Source organism: Jatropha curcas, chromosome 11, assembly GCF_041381405.1.
Source record: "Jatropha curcas cultivar XTBG-Jc1 chromosome 11, XTBG_Jcur_1.0, whole genome shotgun sequence".
Lineage (NCBI taxonomy): Eukaryota > Viridiplantae > Streptophyta > Magnoliopsida > Malpighiales > Euphorbiaceae > Jatropha > Jatropha curcas.
The window spans coordinates 3377327-3399582 of NC_143161.1; the positions used below are offsets into that span (position 1 = coordinate 3377327).

Below are 22256 nucleotides of genomic sequence, written 5' to 3' on the forward strand. Positions count from 1 at the left end.
AAAATCAAATCTCATAAAAAAATGAGCAAATTGACTGAAAAATAATAATATTTATACTATTAAAATAATTATCTCTATAATTTTTTAAGGAGTAATCTAGTAAAATTAATGGACCATTTTGCTTTAAAAAATTAATTATTTTCTTAATCAACGTATAACAACTTTAAACGACTCATGTTTTTGAATAAAGGGAGTAATATTTTATAATCATCTTAAAATATTTTATATTCATATAATATTTTTCCTTTATGTAGTGTGCAGTTTTATCAATAAAATATAAAATTATTAATCATCTTGAAATAAACAATTGATTAAAACATAAACTATTTTTTACCCAATTATGTAAGTTTTTTTAGAAAACTTTATTATATAATTTATTATGTTATTTCAATATGTTGAGGCTCTTAATGAATAAAAAATATAAATATTATTATATTCTTATATTAATATAAAATGAAAGTATATATCAACTAAGAAAAATTAAAGTGTATCGAAATTAATTAGTCCTGTTTTGTTCCTTTTTATGAATGGATGGAGTACCAATGATTTGAACAAAAATTCCACGTGTCTTTACTTTCTAAAAGTAGATAGTTCCCTTGGATTAAAAAAAAAAAATCATAATAACAAGAAAAGCAGTTGGGTTTTTCTGTGAAATTAAAAAAAAAAAAGGGCCAAGCCGACAATTAATTTAAAGTAGTATAATCACAAAGCCAGTTAAAGAAATAAAATTGAAAAAGTGAAACCACGTTTCCATATGGATTACAAAAATAGATTATAAACATAAATCACGTGCATGATTGAATACTATTATATTGCTATTATTTTATTAATTAACAATAGAAAGCAGTTGAAAAATAAAAAGAAAATAAGTAAATAAAAACGGGTGCGCCGTGGCGGTTCTTGTGCTTCACTTTACCCGCCGCAAGTAAGAAAATAGAAAAAGAGCATTTTCCACGTGATTATTAAACGGGAAAGTGCGTTACGTGTTTATCGTTTACTGGCTGTCGATGAGCTAATCTTTGTGGCCCCCACCCACTTCACACCCTTGAGCCATTCATTCAAAAAAACGTTCTATTCATGCACCCTCTATATATATATCCATTTCCGTCTCTTTCTTCCAAATTCCAAACTCACATCTCTTCTATTTGTGTATTTCTCTCTTCGTTTGCTTTTAGATCTCCAATATAATAACAAGGAAACATGAGGAGAAACTGCAATCTTGAACTCCGTTTGTTTCCGTTCCCCGATTCCGATGACGACCACCGCCGATATTTGTAAGTTTACTCATCTTTCTTTTGAAATCTTTATTTCTTCTTTAATGATAAATTGAAATTTTCTGACTTTTTTGAATTTTCTTTTTTTGATGATTAAAGTGTGGATGAGTCCAATAAAAGCCCACAAGATGAAGAACAACAACAACGAAAGCTTCAGCAGGAGCAGCAAAAGTTAACTATTTTCTACAATGGCAACATTTGCGTTTGTGATGTTACAGAGTTACAGGTACATTAACATTGTTAATCAAAATATGATTAATATATCTTTTATTTATTGGAATTGTTTAAAATTTGCTAATGTTTTTGGTAATATATATGTATGTATGTATATGCAGGCTAGAAATATCCTGATGCTGGCCAGTAGAGAAATGGATGATAAAATAAGAAGCGCGAGTGGATCGCCGGAACCGACATCGCCGACATTGTCATCTCCGGTTTACAGTCCGAACAATGGTCTATCGATGAAGAGATCGCTGCAAAGATTCCTTCAGAAGAGAAATCATCGGATCCAAGCAACATATCCGTACAATATAAATGGAAGACGCGAATATAGGCTGGATGGTTGATGGACTTTAACTGCAAATTTTTTCAATTTTCGTAACGAAACAATAGTTCATTAGCACATTTAGAGTAATCAAGGATTCTAAAGCTTGCATTATCCTTTATTATATATGTGTAATTACACATTTATTTATTTATTTATTTATGCATCTTTAATATTAAGTCGATTTTCTATTTGAAAAAGATTATGCTAGATTAGCTTTTGAAGGCCATATTCAACAGTATTAGCTAATTATTCGCTAATTTTAGTGGAAGTATTAGTATTAAACGCTATTAAACTAGATGATAAACTTTAATTTATTACTTGTAACCAGATTAGGTTTATTTAACGTGACAAGCTTGTTTTTAGGAGACCTACTTGTTTATAAGAGAGAGGGAGGTGAAAAATATCAGATTGTCTGCACTTTCAAGTTTTGATATTAAGCAAAATGAAAGAGAGATATTTAAGCCCAGCCCATTCAAGCCCAATTGTCACTAATCAGTCTTCAATATCATCAATAGAGGAAACCTTGAAGCCCAACCAATACCCAAACGTAACGTGTGCACGTATGAAAATAAGTGATGAATAACTAATCAGTCTTCAGTATCATTTTTTTTATTTGTACTTTGGTGGGTACATGTTATTTACTTGTCAACGAATAACTCAAAAGGAAGTGGCTATAGTGATGAATAAAATAATTATCCATATGCATGTATGAAAATAAGAAATCACTTTCAATTTGATAAAAAAAAAAAATGAATGTAAATTACGTAGCTTTGAAGAAGTCATGTGGAATGGATTCATTAACATGCATTAGGCAAGTAAATCAAAAAAATAAATCACATTTAATAGAAGTCTAGTAGACATTCATGCATAACAGAGTCCAGCCTTAAAAACCTTTTCCACACGTATAAGAAGTTGGTCAAGGCTTCCGTTGTCACTACCGACTAGACAATTCTAGCACCGGTCACTATGTTTATATTTTAATCATAAAAATTGCTGATAACTGAAAACTTATGCGGACAGATCGTTAATTTGAATTACTTATCCATAATATTATTTCGACCAATTCACCTTTTATAAAATAAATAATGACTCTGCTTAAATGCACATTAAGCTTGTGTAATCTGAAATTTCTGATATACTATATAATTTTAATTTATTGTCAGAGAAATGGAGACATTACCAGATCATGGGAATCATGCAGTTTCAGTCTTAGTCATGGAATCAATATTCAATGTTTTAGTATTATTTATTTATCTTAAAGTTCTAAAGGGGATTAAGAATTTAATACTTATTTGGCACCTAACATACTTTAAAACCTTTCAATGGAACGTTGGATGTACAGAGACGAGTTTGAGAATTGGAATGGATGTTATTGCTTGATTGGCAGACTGCAAATTAATTCATATATACAAATTTGAACTTTCTATAGCTTCTATCTTTTTATTTTTTTATTTTTTTGGTTAAAATTATATATTTATATATTAAAATTTGCATAATTGATATGAAAATAAAATAATTGCGTGTAATACATTATTCCTGAATACTAATAATATTTTAAATTGTATGTTAACAATAAAAACAGAATAATTTATTAAGTCCTACTAAGAAGTTAAATGAAATGATGTGATTAATGAAATTTTTTCATTTTCCTCTCAAAAAAAAAAGTTAAATCAAATGAAAAATACATAATAACGAAAGAAGATTTTATAGAAATTATTTTTAGAGGACAGAAAGCATTATTTTCTATCACGTGACTGATACGTGCAATCCACGCCCCACAGATGCATGTGGGGGCTCGTGATAGCCCGCCAAAATTTCGGTCCAACATTGCCTACCATCTTTAAAGCTTTTATTTACCTAATCATGGAATTTAATTAAAGCCTGAATTTTTAATTATGTGGTAATTATAATCTGGTGGATACGAATCCTTATAGAATTGGTAAACAACATGTGATATGAGTAGATATTGATAGCTAATACCAAATTTTAAATATCTCCAAATCTATATCTCCCATCTAATTAGGTAAATATGTCAATTTTCTTAATATATCGTCTTTTTTTTTTTTAAATAGGTTTTTTATCTTTGAATTAATTTACAAATTTTGATAAGAATTTAATTCAAGTAAAAATAAAAATTTTAGATAAATATTTGTCAATTATAAGCAAGTGTGATTTTATAAAATACCTTCGAAATTCATATGATTAATATATTTTTTTACTTAGAAATTCGGATGTCATCCTCTCATATTATTGCTCTCCTTTGAAATTGAAAATAAGGTCTTTGAACATATGTATAGCTCAATCTTTAAAATTAATTTCTTACATGCTTAAAATACACTAGACAACAGACATGCCTAATATAAAACTTATATTGTGTCCCATAAAATTAAAACCACTTAAAACATCATTTTTATTATTATTTCCTCTCACTAATTTGTGTCTAATAATTTGGCAAAATTAATTCGGTAAAAATTTTAAATAATATGGATAATTCGTAACAGTCTCAGTCAGTTTATATTTTAAAATTTTCAATTTCAAACTTTTTTTTCATATTAGCTAGTAGTTATACTAGTAATAATTAAAATTATTTTAAAATAACATTTTAAAAAGTCATATTATCCATAAATATTTAGATATAAAAAATAACTTTACTAAAAAAAATAACTATTTAATTATATTATAAAATTTAATTAATATTTATTTTTATAATATATTCATTTAAATATTAAATAATATGAAAATAACTATATTCTTATTAGTTATTTTATATTTTAAGAAAAACCTTTACTAAAATTTTTTTCAAATAACCCGTCAATAACATCAATCTGTCATCTAGAGTATTAGAAATGCTACAAAGAAAGTATTTTTCACATGCGACAAATGATAAAAGAAAAGTTTCTTTCTATTTTTCTTTCGGCAGACAGATGAAAGGGTAGGCCACCGATTTTAATTGTATAACGAATGACCGTCGCCAACCTATTCATCTTTGATTTTTTTTTTTTTTAAATAATTAATTATTATTATTTTTTTTTTGGATCTTAAAAAGTTAATAATAATATTATACTGTCAAACGAAGACAAGGAAATTATTTTTTAGGTTAAATTTGAATATATCAGTTTATTAAAATGAAAATTAATTAAGATTCATATCTTAAATAAAATTATTGTATAGCTCTTTAGTAAAATATCAAAATAACAATTTTTTTTTTTTTTGTTTGAGTTTGTAAATGTGTTTTTATTGCGACCAATCAATTTATGGATAGCATGTCGGTAATTGTATTCTTTCTGCTGGGAGTGGGACATTTGAATTTTTAAATATTTATTGGATACTTTTCTTTTTAAATGAACTTAAGTCTTTTTATTAATGAAATGAATTTCTCCATTTTCCTTGAAAGGTACAGCATACAGGTTACGGTGAATAAATAATTAATATATAATTATAAATTAACGACCTAACGGCCACTAGCTAGTTATTCACCCAATTTCACATTCCACAAGTAGGAGACAAATTCCAACATATCCCAACATCCAAATGTTTTTCCCAAACTGGGTTTTTTATGCATATTTCTTTTGAAAAAAATTACTAACTCAATAACATATATAAAAATTATTTATATATAAATGAAGACTTTTATATATTGATTAAAATATAAATATTTAAAGTTTATATATCAAAGTCAAAAGGATTTATGTAATAAAAATAATTTTCTCCTGTAATTTCCTAATATTTCATATTTATCTTATTTAAACATTTAAATTGTGAACTTTGTGTAAAAGGTCAGTTGCTCTGAGTCATGCTCTTGAAAAATTTATATGTATTTATTTCAAGGTTGTAGGATTGGAAAAACTCCCACAAATATATCTATAGAACTATAGAAGTAATAAGTATATAGCTTATTATTATTAGACCAATTAATAGCACAATATAGTAATTAACCCATCCTAATGTTTATCTTAATTAACCGTGTAAAAATTGACCATTCAAGGAATTTCACATAAGTCCACGGTTTCTCTCTCATCTTTTTTTCTCCGATTTATCTAACTCTAATTTTTATTTGGGCTGCGTTGTTAATCAGCGTTAGCCCCCTACTTTTCTTTTTTCTTCTCACTTCTAATCTTTTATTTATTTTTAATGAACTCAGATCTATTTTCTTTTAATAGATCTATTTTTTCTTTTTTTTTTTTGTTATTGTTGCTTTTTCTCCATATTTGAAGCTCTCTTGATCTTTCTTAATTGAGGGTTTGATTCTTTTTTTTTTGTGAAAGTTTGTTCTTAAAAAAATATGATATTTGATTTCATTTGGTTGTAGAATTTAGATATTGTTTTACTAATGTGTATCTTCGATTAATAGAGTCTGATAATGTAACATGTTTCTCCATTGAAACTATTAATACATAGTGGCTTAAACTCATCTGTGTACGTCATATTTTTGAAAAAACAATCCAAGCATAGAAGGTCCAGAGAAGTTATTTTGTCGTCAAAATCAATTAAAGGATCAGTTGCTACTATAAAGATTTATATCGGTCAAGATTATCTTCGAGCGGAAAAATCCTATATTGTTTCTTTTAATTTTAGTTTTATTATTTAAAAGAATATAAATAATTCTTTTGTTGTTGAAGGATCAGCAAACTTTCTATTAATTATGATAGTAAGTTCTATATCTGGTCTAATTGAGTATTTGTAATATTTGATTTTGTTATTAATGAATTATATTTCTAAAAAAAAAATGACAATTCTTTTTTTTCTTCATTTTAAATTTTTAAATTTTCTTTGGACAGAAATTTTGTAGTTACCCATTTGATAAGTATTTTCTCATGGATCAAAATTCTTAAACTTGCAAAAAATCCGTAGGATTCAGACGTGACTTACTTTATGACTCGAATTCACTATCTTTCTGAATCTACAAAAACATGAATAATGAAGAACTGGAAGCGGTGCAAAAATCCAAAAATGGCAAAAATTGAAGAAATAAAAGGAAGAGAACAAATAAAGCAAAACTAGTCGCGATTGTTGGGTAAAGCTTAGAAGTGGAATATTAGGAAGGTATGTTTCACGTGCAGAATAAAATTAACGTTTGTTTCTGTTCCGCTTGATGACATTGTGCGTAACTAGTTAGCTTAGCTTAGTTAGTTTCTAATTACTATTAGGTGCGTTACGTGTTTAATTAACTTTTTATTTCTTTTTTTTCGTACAATTAATTAACCTCTTCTTAATTAGTTGTCAAAACACATTCCGCATCTGTACCCACTGCACTACACTGCACCTTTTATATATAATAACACCAAACGCGTTGCACAATTATGCAAAACACACTCATGATTTTATTTATATTACTTAGAAACCGCCCCTTCTTTTACTCTCTTTTTTAAATTGCTTAATTCTATCAAACATGAGAAGGAACTGCAATCTCGAACTCCGGCTTGTTCCGTTCTCTGATATCGACCATCACCACCGTGACAACCGCCATCACCAACCAATATCGTAAGTTTCTTTCTTTCATTTTTTCCTTCCTTTTTTTTTTTTTTTTTGGTTCTTTTTCTGTTGATGATGAACGTGCTTGCTAAAAGGTTCAGTTTTTCTTTTTTTTTTTTTTTTAATTATTCTGCTTTTTCATGCATTAATTGGAATTTTTGTTCTGTTCTTGAAGGACAGAGAAGGAAGGTAGTGAAAGCCCACAGCAGAAGCAACAGCTAACTATTTTTTATAATGGGAGCGTTTGCGTTTGTGACGTTACTGAGCTTCAAGTAGGTGTTTTGCTTCTCTTTTCGTCTTCTTCTTCTTATTTCTTGGTTTAATATTTATAATTTTACATGCGTATACATTATTGCTCTGTCAATGGTTAAAGATACTGTTCCTAGTTGTTGGTTTTCTTGACTTATAAGCTGACAGTTTCAGTCGTTCAACCGCCGGTTCAAAAAATTTTTAGATTCAACTTGAAGTGACTATTAACCGAACCATCGGTTCGGTGCCCGTTTCGATTCCAGCAGGGTTCCTAGATCTCATGGTTTCAACGTTTATGTTTTTTTTTTTTTTTTTTTTTTTTTTTTTTTTTTTTTTAAAGAAAAAAAAAACTCCAGTACAATCATTTTGATTTTAATCTCACATATTTTTCTTTCAAAAATTTAATGTAAATTTAAGAATTAATCTAAATCAACTTTACATATTTAATTAATAATTTAAAAACATAATAATTAAAATAGTTTTTTCATATTTGATTCTAATATGATTAGGTGTATTTTTCTTTTCTTTTGAATCTGAATCGACTCGAACTATAAATTTTGATTTGGCTTATTAAGTTACGGCCAATATTGAAATGAGTTTTTTTCTTTATCAGAGTAAGGTAATTAATTACCCCCTTTGGGTACACATATTCTTTATATTAAAGAAAAGAAAAATTAAATTCAACAAATTAATTTCTCATAAAAAATAAAATAAAAGAGGCCGATGCCGACAAGTTCTTGGTCGGTGTATATAAAGTCAGTGACATTTCAAGTTTCATCGAACTTTCATGATTTGAATAATGCAAGACGCAGTGTTTGACATTTGACTTTATATTAATACAAATGCATGAGTTTTTCATGTCTTATTTATTTAAAATTTTATTTTTCTGCTTTATTACTGGTTATACTCTTTCCGTCTCGTTTTGTTATGATTTAACAAAACACGTATATTAAAAATTTAGTCAATAAAAGTTATTTGTCCTTTTTTACCTTTAATAACTCATTAAGATGTTAATAAAAGTCATTCATTTAATGAACAATAATAAATATTATTATGAAAAAAATAATTGTTTACGTGTATAAATTTAGACACTTTGCAAATATTTTGGGACATCAAAAAAAAAAAGCAAATAAAACGTAATTATTAAGTATCAATTTCATAATATAGAAAATATTAGGAATAATTAGTTTTGTTCATATAATTACAGGCGAGAGCAATTTTGCTGTTGGCGAGTCGGGAAATGGAAGAAAAGCTAAAAAGCCCAGTGGGAACCCCGACCTGCAGCTCGGAAACAGCTTCTCAGAAATTGCCATCTCAGCTGTGTAGGCCTAGTGCAGGTCTTTCCATGAAGAGATCAATCCAAAGGTTCCTCCAGAAGAGGAACCATAGGATTCATGCAACCTCTCCTTATAACCATGAAGGCTAGCTTTTGATGATATATACATGATTATATATAAAGGATTATCTCTAGGCGTTAATTAATCCTTCTCTCCTGAAAGGGTTACATTTCTGATGGGGCTTGTATATAATAATTAATACATTATATGTATGCATTTATTAATCAATTTGTTGATTATTTGATGATGATATTATGTTCCAGAATAACATGATTAGTGTTTATTTCTTTTATCTCGATAAGAAACATTATGTTTGATTTTTTTTTATCTATTTTGTATATTTCTTTTAGGTTTTTTCCATTAATTTTTTCATGTTAGATTTGAGTGTATTGAGAGGCTTATTGGCTTAGGTTAGTTGCTTAAATAAATTAAATTTTTTCTAATAAATTAATAAAATAAATTGAACTTGATAATTATAAAATGTGTTAACGTGAATTAGGCGGATACATTTATTCTTTTTTAATAATATTTTGTTATTTATGTATAACAAAATATAACCATTTTGAGAGAGTGTAACTTGATTAACTACAGTTGACGTATGAGCTTGCTCATGTATCAACTAATCTCATAACTTTAGTTAGTGCAATGTATAATTTTCATTTAAAAATAAGAAACACAAATTAATAAAAAATTACGAGAGTTTTTTTAAATGACAATTAATTACTGACTTGGTGATAAATAAGTATTTCCACGTGGAAATAGCCAATAAATAATCTTATATTGAAATACCCAATTAAAAGCAATTTTATAATGAAATCTCAAGTCCAATTGGTATAAGATTTCTATTGATGACTGAGTCTTGAAAGTAAGAAATGAAGGTATGATTGAGTCTTGAAAGCACAAAATCTTGGGTAGTGATCCGTTATAATTCAACATCTAGATAAGGGCAAGTCTAAAGTTGTCTACTTCCCCAACATTTTAAAAAAAAAAAAAAAAAAAAAAAAAAAAAGGAAAAAGTACTAAAGAAGCCTCTTGGACTGACATTATTATTCAACATTGGTATACGTTTTCCACACTCACCAAAAATGTGCCTCTTAACTTTTATGATTAGACATAATTACTAAAATTACTAAAACATTTTTCTTTAAAGTCAAATTTAGTATTGTCATTTACACCCATATAATTGTGATTTTAATTTTTACAAAGACATGTGAAAAATATTGTTGTGTTTATATCATTTTATGTGTGAAATCTCATCAAATTCTCATGCCATTCCAAATAAAAATCATGCAGATCGTGATCCTCACGATTGGGTCCGTCAAATAAGGATAATATACTATTAAATCTGATTTGATGCTAATAATTATCTTAGAAGCACAGCTAGAGCTCCACAAAATTCCCAATTTGACAACTGTTTGGTATGGTGTCCTTCAAGTTTCAACACTGATTTCTTTATGCCTCTGCACATCTACACAGATTATATATGCCTCTGTAAGAAAAATAAATTTTAAATATATTATTTTTCTAATTTCAAAATATAACAATTGATTATATCTGATGAAAACATTTCCTTTTGAAAGAGAAGATGCAACTTCAATATTTTGTAATTAAATAAAAAGATGTCAATTTTTTAATGTTCAAAAACTCTATGTCACGGAAACTGCATGCATTGAGCGGTTACTTTCAGCTCTTATGAGTTTTGCGTTGCCAAATGGTTACAACGAAACTTCCCATCCTCGTATGCTTATTTTCTGCATCTTCTTCATCACAAACAATCCACAAAAAACATACACGAAGCTGCCTGTTTGTTAGACATGTGATAACACTTGACAGCAAGAAAAGCAGAAAATAGTGAAAATGACATTTTTTTAAAAAAAATAAATGAAATAATAAAAATATTTGACAGTATAATTTCATGAAAAACACTTTCAAAACTCGCAGATACCAAATATATAAAGACATATAAAGGTGAAAAGCAGTAAACCCAAGAAAAATAAGTTTTTTTTTTTCAGAAAATAGTATTTTTTTTTTTTTTTTTTTTAATGGCATATGATAGTTTTAGTTGAATTGGCACCTATCTTGATATCCATTAATTGTGACTTCAAAGGTATATATAACCGCCAATAAAATGTTTTAAATGATTAATTTCACTTTGTCTGAAACCTAACAACTGAATTGTTGATATGGTCGTTCTGTGGATGCCAAAATCAATTGAATTACTCCATTACTAATATTAAGTTAGTTAATACTAGGTAATTGATTTAACTAATGGGGATTGAATGAGCAGAAGCACACCGCATTTACGGCTAATTTTATTTGCTATGAACAGGAAACTTTCAATCTGCCAATTATTTATATTAAAGGGTTTGGTTTGGATGGATTCTTTAAAGGTTTTTGGAGAAGAGGATTTGGATTAGAAGGTAATTTCATGATCATTTGTTAGGTTAAAAAACCCAAAACACCTCATTTCTGAACCCACCAAATTGAAGGGGAAGGAAGGGTTTAAATTTTTTAATTTTTTGTTGGTTTCTCATATTGTCTACTTTTATTACCTTTCAAACATAAAATACACGATTACCTTGCTTTATCAGTGTTTCTTAATAAAAAACAGACTAAACACTTGTCACTTCACACCTGTTTCTCTCCAGTCATCTTTCTCAAACGACGAGTCACTTTATATCAAGTAAGTGCTTCAACTGCTTGCTGCACTTATTACTTCGGCCGACATGTAGTTCTTGTCGGTTGAATAATTTGATTTAAAAAAAAAGGCCCAATAAATCAGAAGCACTACAAACCCTACGAGCGAAGCGAACCCAAACACAAAATGGCCATTAAATCTATCCAAGAAATTAACATGTCCTCTACACCGTTCGGATAATTTTGCTCAAAAGCCCACAGGTATTACCCAAACGACAGGAAGGCAACAACTACTACACGCATGGACTGCGCTTGTGTGTTTCAGGTATCGTTCCTATATGGGTTTCGTCCGAACACCAACTGCAAGTTTGCAAGCAGAGCAGAACAATGGCGGATCATTCTGGCAATCTATGAAGGTTCAAATATTATTTATAAAATAGTTTTTTTTTTCTGTAAATAATTAAGGTTAAGATTTCAAATACATCTAAGTAATGTGGATAAGTTAAACACCTCATAATTAGAGAAAACTACAAAATGTATGACACAATTCTATATCCTATTTTCTTGCTCACCAAACAGGAACTGAACTCAATTCTGCACCTTGAAAGCATAACAATGCTGATCAAGTAATATAAAATGAGGCTTGTGCATCAGCTAGTTTGGAATAAAAGAATATACAAGAACGCTGGCCATTCATAGAAATACTATTGATTGTCACAATAAAAAAGTTCAAATTCTTTGAAATGTTTGATCAACCCTTAAAATCTCATATATGTGGGTGGATTCTAATGACAGGCAGACTGCTTATAACCTGGGAACAGGGCGAGGAAGGTCCCAGTCGGCCACGATGTGGTTACGGGTGATCTCCCTGAGTGAACGGCAACCACTTAATGCCATTGTTAGCTCAAACTCCTCGCGAAGCATCTGCAATACTTTCCTGATTCCAGCTTCTCCTTCTGCTGCCAATGAGAATACCACTGGCCTTCCGATCTGAAATTTTCAAATAATGTATGAAAAGTAAGATTATTTATATCCCAATTATAAAAAAAAAAAAAAGACGAGATTGATGAGTTAGATTATTGGTTTTACTAGTTAGGACTATATGTACTTACAAATATTCCAGATGCTCCTAGTGCCAATGCCTTGAAAACATCTGTTCCGCGGCGAACTCCACCATCAAGGAAAACAGGAACTCTGCCTTGTGCAGCTTTCACAACCTGTAATTCAGTTGCATCCATAATGTAAACATTGGAAGTTTCAGTATAAGCAAAGACACATAACCATTAAAGAGGAGGTTATTTCAGTTATTATTTTTGAAAAAGTAAAAAAGGTTTCAATTTCAAGGAGAAAATAAGTAATTACAAGGAAAAAGAAAAAGGATTTAAAGATGATAATCTCCAAAATTGGTGAATGTTCTTGAACTTGTTAAAATTACTTGCAATTGGAATAAATTAATTTTACAAGAACCAACATTCATACCTCTTCCAAAGCCATAATAGTTGCAGGAACATAATCAAGCTGGCGAGCTCCGTGATTGGAGACGATGATTCCTGCAGCTCCATTCTGTATGGCTAGTCTTGCTGCACCAATTACCAAAATATGAATATCGAGGGATTTTTAAGAATTTCACTTTTTTTTTTTTTTTTTTTTTTTTTTGCTCCTCTATCTTACTGTATGGTGGAAGAAGAATTTGTTAGTATTCTTACCATCCTCAGCAGTAAGGACACCCTTAACCAGGATTGGCAATGATGTGATTGTCTGAAGCCACTTCACATCCTGTCCAAATTGCCGAAGAAGAAATTTAACAAAAAGATCATGTTTATGTCCTCAGCTCAAGAATGTAAAAATCATTTTACGGAACCCTACCTTCCAGCTAAGTGTCCGGTCAATTTGGCCAGCAACATATGAAGCTAGTCCAGAATCATCAGCCTGCAGAGTCAATAAACCTCAACTCAAGAACATAAAAGCAATACACAGAAAAATGGTATCCTAAATTTAGTCAATCAGCCATACCTTGTCCATTTGGCCAAGATTCAAGCCCTCAAAATTCTTCAAAGTCAAAAATGGTGGCAAGGTAAATCTGTGATAAAATACATTGAAAAATTATGCACTTCCTATAAAATAGCGAACTAAATTTAGTTGACCTTGATTATTCTAAATTACCTAACAAGAAACCTGTGTAAATATTTCTGAACATTTTTATTATATATTTAAGATTTTCACCTGTTCTTGATATCAGCTTCTCTCCGGCCAAGTCTTGGAGTGTCCACAGTGAGGGCGATAGCCTTGAAACCAGCCCTCTCAGCCCTTCTCACAAGCTGAGCTACAACATTCCTGTCTTTGTAGACCTGAATGATAAGAAAATAAAAGGGACAGAATTAAGTCAACTCTCAAGGATAATGCAATTATAAAACATTTCAACCATACAGATTATACTATAATATGTTATGAATTGCAGAGGCCTGCTTGTGGGAATGGAATACTTTTCTTTTTTTTTTTTTTTCCAACTTTCATATCACCAGAAAATTAGTAACTGAAACAGTTTTTGTAGAAAAAAGGTAAAAGTATTTGTCTATATTAATTTACAGTCATAATGCTGATGAAAATAGCAACAAAAACTGATAAGAAACAGAAAAATGATTTCTCAAACTCACATAGAGCTGGAAAAAGCGAATGCCAGGCCCAGTTGAAGCAACCTCCTCTACACTGGAAGTAGCCCATGAGGATAATGTCTGAGACACAAAAAAAAAAGATCAACTGAATTAGGCACAGAAAAATACCAATTCAAAGTACATTAACAACTCTGAGCCAAGCAGGCTACTGCAGTTTGCTAATAAAAACTAGTATTATGAACAAACTTTTCAAAATTTTAAATGTACAAAAGATAAGGTGAGAAAAATCAGACCATAATTGTGCCAGCTGCTGAAGCTGCCCTTGCTGTGGCATACTCTCCTGCAATGATATATCAATTCCCAATCAGAAGCACTCTTTTTTTTTTCCTTTTCCATGTTCAGTGGCCAGTAATAGAACAGAGGAAGGAAAAAGAGAACTCAATAGGAATTTGTTATCAACTGAAGAATAACATAACGCCTAATTTTTCAACGATCAGTTTTTTGAAACCATATTTGACACTTCATGCTGAAGCTAGCATAGCACAGAAAGCTGTGTACTGGGTTCTTCTGCTCTAAGTGTTAATTAGGCCTGTTTTTTTCAGGGATATCTTATAAACATTCAACTTTCCTGGTCATGATTATCCTGGGTTTCATGCTCATATCCTTTTATGCCTTAACGTGCCAGGAAGTCCAGATATGTAGACATGAATGTACGAGTTAATACACTAAGAAATCAATTCATATGTTACATGTGTTTGTATTCAATCAATTCCACTTAAAGAAAACCAAGTAATTGAAGATAGGAGCATATACCTTCAGGGTGAGCCATTTTTTGCATGGCTGTTGGAGCAATCATGATAGGCATGGAAATTTTGAAGCCCAAGACACTTGTGGTCATGTCAATCTTGCTCACATCAATAAGAATGCGGGGTCGAAATCTATTTAAGGGAAAAATATAGAATGAGCACACCAAGATTAAATCTGAAGTAAGATAGAGCACTTGATATAAGGTAAAAAAAAAAAGTAGCAGACAACTTAAGAATTGCTTAAGCAAAACCTTCACAAAAATGTTAAAATATGTCTATGAATTGTTTGATATAATCAAAACCAAAAGAATAGCCACGATTATTTAAACGGGAATATGAATGAGCTCACAGAATTCGAGAGAAAGCATTGCGATTCTCCTTGAGAGTCCACTGATCTTCTGCTCCTGATGCATAGTAGTCAAAAACCATCTTTGGCAATTTCTGCCTAGCAATTTCCTCATATTCCATAACATTGGTTATCTCCATCTTTCCAAATTGATTATTTGTACCTTAACACAATATTTTCTGAAAAAAAAAGAATATTCCAAGTGATTTTATGAGTATCACTTCTATTTCACACAGAATATGAACATAATCACATATAGCATCTCATAAGTGTACTTCAAAGACAATGATACTTGTGAATAATGGAATCCAATATGAAATTTTTGAAGGAAGATAAAAGAATAAGAAACTATCCATAAAAAAAGTTAAGAAGGAAACAGGAAATTACACATGGGAAAATTCTACCAGAAAAGAAAACGTAATAAAAGAAAATTCGAAGTCCCCTGTAATTGCACTAAATGAGCTGCTTTAGTTAGCGAATGCAAGATTCAAGAATCCTCCAATAACTAAAGGAGAAGGATTCTCCTACATGTCTCGTATCTTGATAGCGGATGACACTTTATAGATTATATTAAATTAAAATCCAATACAAGAACTCTGTTTAGATAAAGAAAAAGAGTAGCTTGGTTAAGCTCAGGGGTTTACAGCTTACACTCCAGAAGAATATGTTATAAGCTTGTGAATTGTTAGAATTTGAATAAATCAAACAGCAAAATCACAATTATGTGAAATTAAATCCTATAGATAAGGAAAACAAAACTAGAAACCGAATATCATCGACTCTGATGAATACCCACGTGAAGAAACCATCAATAGTTAACAGTTAAATCATGCGAGTCAAATAACGAATTCAACAACAAAGTATAACATGATTAATGAAGATTACAAAAACCCGAACTGTCAGTTCAGACCCAAATGATAGTAAACTCACAGACCAATAAGATTAAACAGCAAAAGGTAAAAGCCCCACAACATGGGAGGTAATTGAGGAAATATAAACATCAAAATATATATAAAGAAAAAGTAATATAAGAGTGAAGCGAGAAAGAGAAGAAAGAACAGACCTTGGCCAAACTCTACCAATAGGAGAGGGAGAAAATGGAAAGAGCTAATGAAAGAAAGAGTGAATATAATGCTGGAGAGAGACACGAGGAAGTCTGGAGCTCAAAAGTGATACGCAAGAAAACAAATAAGGTATGCGGAGAAATATTAAAAAATGGACAAAAAGACAAAAAGGGTGGGGATCAAATGAGAGAGATGAGTCACAGAGAGAGCTGGAAGGATTAGTTTTTCAAGGTGAGTATTTGTAGCCAAATCTGTTTCATGGAAATTTGAGACTTGTGTGGAGAGCAATTTTGTTGGATTATCACTTCACAATGCTCATTCTTTTTTCTTTTTTTAATTTATTTTGTACTGAGAATATTGTCATACATGTATACATTTATTATTGTGCATTAATGCAATAAGAATGTTTAACATTTTGGATGAAGTCAAAAAAGCATATCTATCTTTTCTATTGTTCGATAATGTAGTATCAATATCAATATTTAGAGTTTGAGACTCTGAATTATACAACATTACTCTCTCTTTGACGATGAAACGCTAGTAAATAACTATATTAATTGCTATTAAAATAATTAATTTACACAATATGTTCTAATTCGAAAGGATTAACTAGTGCAGATGTTAAGGATACAACACTTTAATTGAGAATATTATTTGGATATGCAAAAAGATGGAAAGGGTCACTGTCAATATCCCCAAAAATACAATTTAGTTGATAAGACAATTTATTTTCTTGCTCTAGTATCAGAAATTTTCCTTTTCTGTGAATTTGCAAATTCTTTAGTCTTTATATATATGTAAAATAAGCTTTTATGACATTTTTTAATAATGATATTAAGATGAAATGAGTAATTAGATGAGGGAAAACAAGGAGTTACTAGTTGACAATCTCTTTCTAAGTTGTGGTTGATGAAATATGAGAATAACTAATGCATAACAAGTAGGCAATTGCTCCAGTTTTTGGAGGTCAAGAAATGCAAAACAAAAGCAATTCTGCACTGGGTCACATGAAAATTGCTGAGTGATTTTAATTTTATAATAAATAATTATCCAGAATTATGATAATTAATAACCAATCAAATACAAAATTTCAATGTAGGAAATTGGATAGGCCCATCTGTGTATTGACTGGTTGATATTATTCACATGCTTGGACATAAAATGACAATTATTTGCAGGTGATGGAGATTTGGGATAGCTTAGCTGCCTCACAAAATTCAGCAAAGATAAGAGTATTCAGTCCTCTATCTTATGGCTAAGATAATGCATGGCCATGTGCAAGGAGTTAAGTAAATATAAATGGATAATAAATTAATTTTATCAAATGGGGTGAAGGTAAAATAAATGCATTTTGTTTTGCTTATCAAGACCCAATTTGGCAAATAATCCAAATTCAATTTGAAGATCAAAACAAAACACAGGAGAATGTGAATAGATGCTTCTGACATATATAAGCATTTTTAGTTTATTGAAAAGAGAATTTTGAATTCTATTATCTTAGTACTTTTGATTATTTAATGTAAATATACATATATTGTTCTTGCAAGTGGAAGTAAAACAAATAATTTCAGTACTACTTTGCTCTTTAGTCCTTTATTCATCAAAATATATCCATAATCTATATATATATATATATATATTGGAAAATATACAACCAAGAATTTTAGATTTAAAAATATTTATTAATAATTAAATTTAATTATAATGTTGCAATTAAAGCAAGGGTAAGAATATTCTTTCTGAATAATCAAATACTAATAAGAAATTAGAAAGGGTTTAATTGCTTATATTTCAACGATGATGTAAAAAAAAAAAATATTTCGGAATAATCAAGAACTTAAGGCGGCTTTGATTGCTTATATTTTCAAATTCTGGGGGCTTAGAATTAAGAATGCCAAACCATATCCTTTCTGATAATTTCTGCTGACTACTTTTGTTATGTATTTAAAAAGAGTCACGGCAACGCTCTGCTCTGCCTAGGACTATTGTGGTTTTAGTCTATATAACTTTATATTTAAAACAGAAATTATAAGAAAATATGTATTTTTTATTATTATTTTTCAAAATTTTTAATTTCAAACTAATTGTTGATTTTTTTTTTTTAATGGAGTTGATTAGTTGTGGAAGTGAGTATTCTAACAGTTTTAATCGAAATTTCGGTTTGATTTTTCCGATTTAATTATTTATATTAATCAGTTCAATTCGGTTTATTTTATGTTTTAATGAACCTTGAGTTTTCTGATTAGTTTGGTTTTGTTTATAGAAAATCGACAATTAACTGAAGAACCAAAATTAAACTTCTGCAGTCTAAAAGGAATAATAGTCCAACTCAGCTATTTTTAAGAAAGCTTCAACAATTAGATGGATTTCTTAAAAATTCTGTTATATTATATAGTTTATAAATTGGGTCAGGTTGGGCTTTTCTTGTTCATTTTAATCTTTTTGGTCTAGGTCCATTGGGCTTTTAATGCATAATTTTTTTAGGTCTGTGCAATGAATATATATTCAACTCACGCTAATTAGGCTTCATGTTCAACCAGTGTAATGAATACTATTTTTTTGAATGGGTAATTAACTATTTAATCCCTCATGTTTGTACATAATTACAATTCCATTTCTATTGCTTGAAAAATTTATTGATTAATTAATCCCTAAGGTATAATTCCTTAATTTAAAAAGTAGAATCATTTCAGAGGTTAAGCGTAATATTTGAATGTTTGATCTTTCAACTTCAATATATTTGTTTAGTTTCTCATATTTATTATTGATTAATATTTAGTCCTTCACTCAATCGGTAAAATATTAAATTAAAAAAAAAAAGATTCAAGATAGCTGTTAATTTGAAGTTCCCAGATAAGTTTGTGTATATATAATTATAAATACTATTTCTTTTTCTGAAAGACTGGTACAGAAAATTACACTCCCTGGTGGAACAACACAATCAGCTTTCATGTTCCTCCTTCGCTTATGAAACATCAAAATCAAACCACAAAAGGGGAAAAAAATATTAAATATTTAAAGAGCAAACTGTAAATATTTTTCACCTTTCAATGCAAAAATTTCACTTCAACTTTGCATACTATGTACCCATCTAAACATATTTGACACCAATATAGTATATCTAGCCATGAAAAAACTCATAAATTTCCATTACAAGCATTCATAGAAAAAGCCAGTTGTCATACAAAATATACAGTGTTACAAAAAGAAAAGCCAAAAAGAAAGAACAAAAATACATAAAACAAGAAGCTTTTGATGATCCAAGCATGGTGGAACAGCATTTGAACTTATGTTTCCATGGAACCGAGAAGGTTCCATCCCTTTGGACTCATCTGGGTTTTCTTCAGGACCGTCATTGTCTATTTTACCCGAGCAAACTGGAGTCTTTAAATATAGAGAAATTTTTTTCTTACTGTAAGTTCCATTGCTTGTACACAATCCAATATTTCCTCTAACATCTAATCTTTTGCCAAGTCTAATAATAAACTCTTCAGGAAGTAGTAATTCTCCACTTAGCTTATTGTTGCTCACATTTACTTGGTCTAGATTTGGAAGAAACCCTAAACTTGAAGGGATTGTCCCAATAAGGGTGTTGTTGTCTAAAGAAAGGGCAGTGAGATTTTTCAATGAGGACAAAGAATTTGGTATGGTGCCTCTTAAACCACAACCTGCCAAACTCATCGATGTTAGTCTTTTAAGTGACCCCACAAACAAGGGTATCCCTGAATTTATAGGGTTGTGGTCTGCTATCAAGTATTGTAACTGCTGCAAACCTGAGAAAGTTTCAGGGATTGGTCCATTCATGAAATTATGACTTAAATCGAGCAAGACTAACCTCTTTAGCTTTCCCAATTCTGGAGGTATTCTTCCAACAATATTGTTAGATCCCAAATCAATTTTCTGCAGAAGCTGAAGTTGCCCTAAAGAATGAGGAACCTGCCCTTCAAGGTTATTAAAGCTTAAATCCAAAATGGTTAAGCTTTTTAACCCATCAATCCTTTTAGGGATTTCACCACTTAAATTATTGTAACTGAGGTCCAGTTGCTCTAAATTTACTAACCCACTAATCTCATTAGGGATATTTCCAAGCAGATTATTCTGGGACAGACTTAGAACTCTTAAGCTTGTAATTTGCCCTAAACTTGAAGGTATATCCCCAGAGAGAGATGGGTTAGAACCAAGAGATAAATGCTCTAAAGAAGATAAAGAATCAAAAAGAGTAGGAGAAAGAATAGCTGGCGAGTTTAAAAAACAGTTGAAAATAGAAAGAACTTTTAAGTAAGGTAGTTTTTGTAAGGAGTTTGATAGATAAGCAGAAGATTTACATGGAGGGTTAACAATATCAGGACCAATATGAATTTTTGTGACATGAAAGACAGGAGGGTTGTCTTTATTTTCATCAAAAGCTATTTCACATTGAATACCAGGCCATGGTGTGTCAGTGCATGGTTGTGGGTGAAGTTGAGCCCAAATAGGATCATCTAAAAGAGCATCAAAAACCTCAAAAACTCCTAAAAGCTCTTCTTTATCCATCACCATATGGTCACTCTCATTTCTTGATGATAATGCAATCACCTCACCTGCTAAAACAAGAAACCCAAGAAAGAAATAAAGAAATAAAGAAGAAGCCATGAGAGAAGCAAGAAACTAATTGCTAACAAGAGAGACCTTGTCCTGTAGGTAACGAATAACAAGAGAAACCTGGTCTGTATTTATATTATATAATGATGGGAAAGAAAAGCAAGTGATGACTAGGCCAATCCTGTCCTCTCGTACTGGATCCAGCACTTGAGCTATTATTCCCTTTAATCCTCTTAATTCTTTGAGTCCATTGTAAAATATTATTTTATATATGTTGTTAAAAAAAGAAAAAAGAAAAACTCTGATAAATATTTTAAATATAATATTTTCTTAATAGTTATTCAAACAATAATATCAGACAGTGATATATACATATAGCAGTTCGTTCTACTTTAATCATTGTGCTACTGTATGTGTCTTTACTGAAGCTGCAGATGGAAAATCTAATATACAGTGTGGCCTTTGTTTATCCATGTTAAACAGTGCAAAGAAAGTGATAGTGTTAAGAGGTTGTATGGAAGAGGAGTGAAATGAGAAGACAGGATTGGAATCAGAAACAGTAATTAAACGGGGAAAAATTGCAGAACGGTCAAAATGGCAATATAAAGGGAAAGAAAGGGGTAAAATGATGGGACAGAGCTATGGCGAGCTACCTGATGAGCATCTTCTGTGAGACCGACATAACATAACATAACACTGTATAGCTATGATTTCGTAGAGCTATTTATGTGGCTTTTATTGCTGTCTCTGTCTTCTGGAATGGACTAATAGTAATTGGATTGGCCACTAGACCTACTGGAATCTTTTGTTTTTGCAGTCTAGTTTGGTTCTCAACTCTCAAGCTTATTCATCTTCTTAACAGTTTGGTTAGACATGACTGGTAGAAATAATAATTTTTTATTTTTCTCAAAATTTGCTCTGACCTATAATTTTTTGGATGTTCTGAATTTGATCTATATATTTTTGTTATTTAAACAGTCACGTGTACTTGTATACAACAATTTCTTTTAAAATTTATTTTTTTTAAATACATTCATAATTTTTTTTTTTTTAATTTGTGCCTTCTACGTGCACACCAATGAAGATTTGCCATTAAATTCATCCGAGAAAGACTTAATTTCGATTTATGAGCAAAATGATTAAGAATAACATGCAAAATGGTTCTTTTATTATTTTTCTATGAAGTCTCCGTTCGAAGTGTTGAGTGGTGTGATACTTAACATTATAAAATATTATTCTTTTTTAATGTTTGTAGAAATATTAATAAAACAATTGACCGTTAATGGCATTTAAAAATTACTAAATAACTAATTTTATTTGATCGAAATAGT

At 30.0% G+C, this 22256-nt stretch overlaps 4 protein-coding genes across 5 annotated transcripts; 2 read left to right on the forward strand and 2 right to left on the reverse strand.

The window, feature by feature from the left end:
• The first annotated feature begins 1110 nt into the window (after window positions 1-1110).
• Window positions 1111-1997, forward strand: LOC105634004 (protein TIFY 5A). The gene is made up of 3 exons (XM_012216732.4): window positions 1111-1274; window positions 1374-1500; window positions 1610-1997. The coding sequence occupies exons 1-3, from the start codon at window positions 1201-1203 to the stop codon at window positions 1838-1840; spliced, it is 432 nt and encodes a 143-aa protein (XP_012072122.1). The 5' UTR covers window positions 1111-1200; the 3' UTR covers window positions 1841-1997.
• Window positions 1998-7112: 5115 nt separating this feature from the next.
• LOC105634005 (protein TIFY 5A) lies at window positions 7113-9129 on the forward strand. The gene is made up of 3 exons (XM_012216733.4): window positions 7113-7302; window positions 7469-7565; window positions 8750-9129. Exons 1-3 carry the CDS (start codon window positions 7211-7213, stop codon window positions 8966-8968), a joined length of 408 nt encoding a protein of 135 aa, XP_012072123.1. The 5' UTR covers window positions 7113-7210; the 3' UTR covers window positions 8969-9129.
• Window positions 9130-12108: 2979 nt separating this feature from the next.
• GOX3 (Aldolase-type TIM barrel family protein) lies at window positions 12109-16501 on the reverse strand. 2 transcript variants are annotated; one of them, XM_012216734.3, is made up of 12 exons: window positions 16344-16501; window positions 15284-15459; window positions 14942-15066; window positions 14422-14468; window positions 14171-14248; window positions 13740-13864; window positions 13530-13596; window positions 13383-13445; window positions 13223-13292; window positions 12996-13096; window positions 12629-12733; window positions 12109-12506 (listed from the first exon to the last, which is right to left on the reverse strand). In XM_012216734.3, the coding sequence occupies exons 2-12, from the start codon at window positions 15418-15420 to the stop codon at window positions 12321-12323; spliced, it is 1104 nt and encodes a 367-aa protein (XP_012072124.1). In that variant the 5' UTR covers window positions 15421-15459; window positions 16344-16501; the 3' UTR covers window positions 12109-12320. The 2 variants fall into 2 exon arrangements, with proteins under 2 accessions (XP_012072124.1, XP_020534968.1); XM_020679309.3 differs by lacking the exon at window positions 16344-16501 and adding an exon at window positions 16215-16284.
• A 2971-nt stretch (window positions 16502-19472) lies between these two features.
• Window positions 19473-21134, reverse strand: LOC105634261 (uncharacterized). Its single transcript, XM_020679250.3, has one exon. The coding sequence runs from the start codon at window positions 20974-20976 to the stop codon at window positions 19543-19545; it is 1434 nt and encodes a 477-aa protein (XP_020534909.1). The 5' UTR covers window positions 20977-21134; the 3' UTR covers window positions 19473-19542.
• Window positions 21135-22256: the final 1122 nt, after the last annotated feature.

Bases quoted from the DNA above. Each gene is read 5' to 3' on its own strand.
- LOC105634004 (XM_012216732.4), top strand. From the start codon at position 1,201: ATGAGGAGAAACTGCAATCTTGAACTCCGTTTGTTTCCGTTCCCCGAT. The intron at 1,275-1,373 runs GTAAGTTTACTC...TGATGATTAAAG, and splicing joins GACGACCACCGCCGATATTT to TGTGGATGAGTCCAATAAAA. The intron at 1,501-1,609 runs GTACATTAACAT...ATGTATATGCAG, and splicing joins GTGATGTTACAGAGTTACAG to GCTAGAAATATCCTGATGCT.
- LOC105634005 (XM_012216733.4), top strand. From the start codon at position 7,211: ATGAGAAGGAACTGCAATCTCGAACTCCGGCTTGTTCCGTTCTCTGAT. The intron at 7,303-7,468 runs GTAAGTTTCTTT...CTGTTCTTGAAG, and splicing joins CGCCATCACCAACCAATATC to GACAGAGAAGGAAGGTAGTG. The intron at 7,566-8,749 runs GTAGGTGTTTTG...ATATAATTACAG, and splicing joins GTGACGTTACTGAGCTTCAA to GCGAGAGCAATTTTGCTGTT.
- GOX3 (XM_012216734.3), bottom strand. From the start codon at position 15,420: ATGGAGATAACCAATGTTATGGAATATGAGGAAATTGCTAGGCAGAAA. The intron at 14,249-14,421 runs GTCTGATTTTTC...TTTGTGTCTCAG, and splicing joins CAGCAGCTGGCACAATTATG to ACATTATCCTCATGGGCTAC. The intron at 12,734-12,995 runs GTATGAATGTTG...ACTGAATTACAG, and splicing joins CTATTATGGCTTTGGAAGAG to GTTGTGAAAGCTGCACAAGG.
- LOC105634261 (XM_020679250.3), bottom strand. From the start codon at position 20,976: ATGGCTTCTTCTTTATTTCTTTATTTCTTTCTTGGGTTTCTTGTTTTA.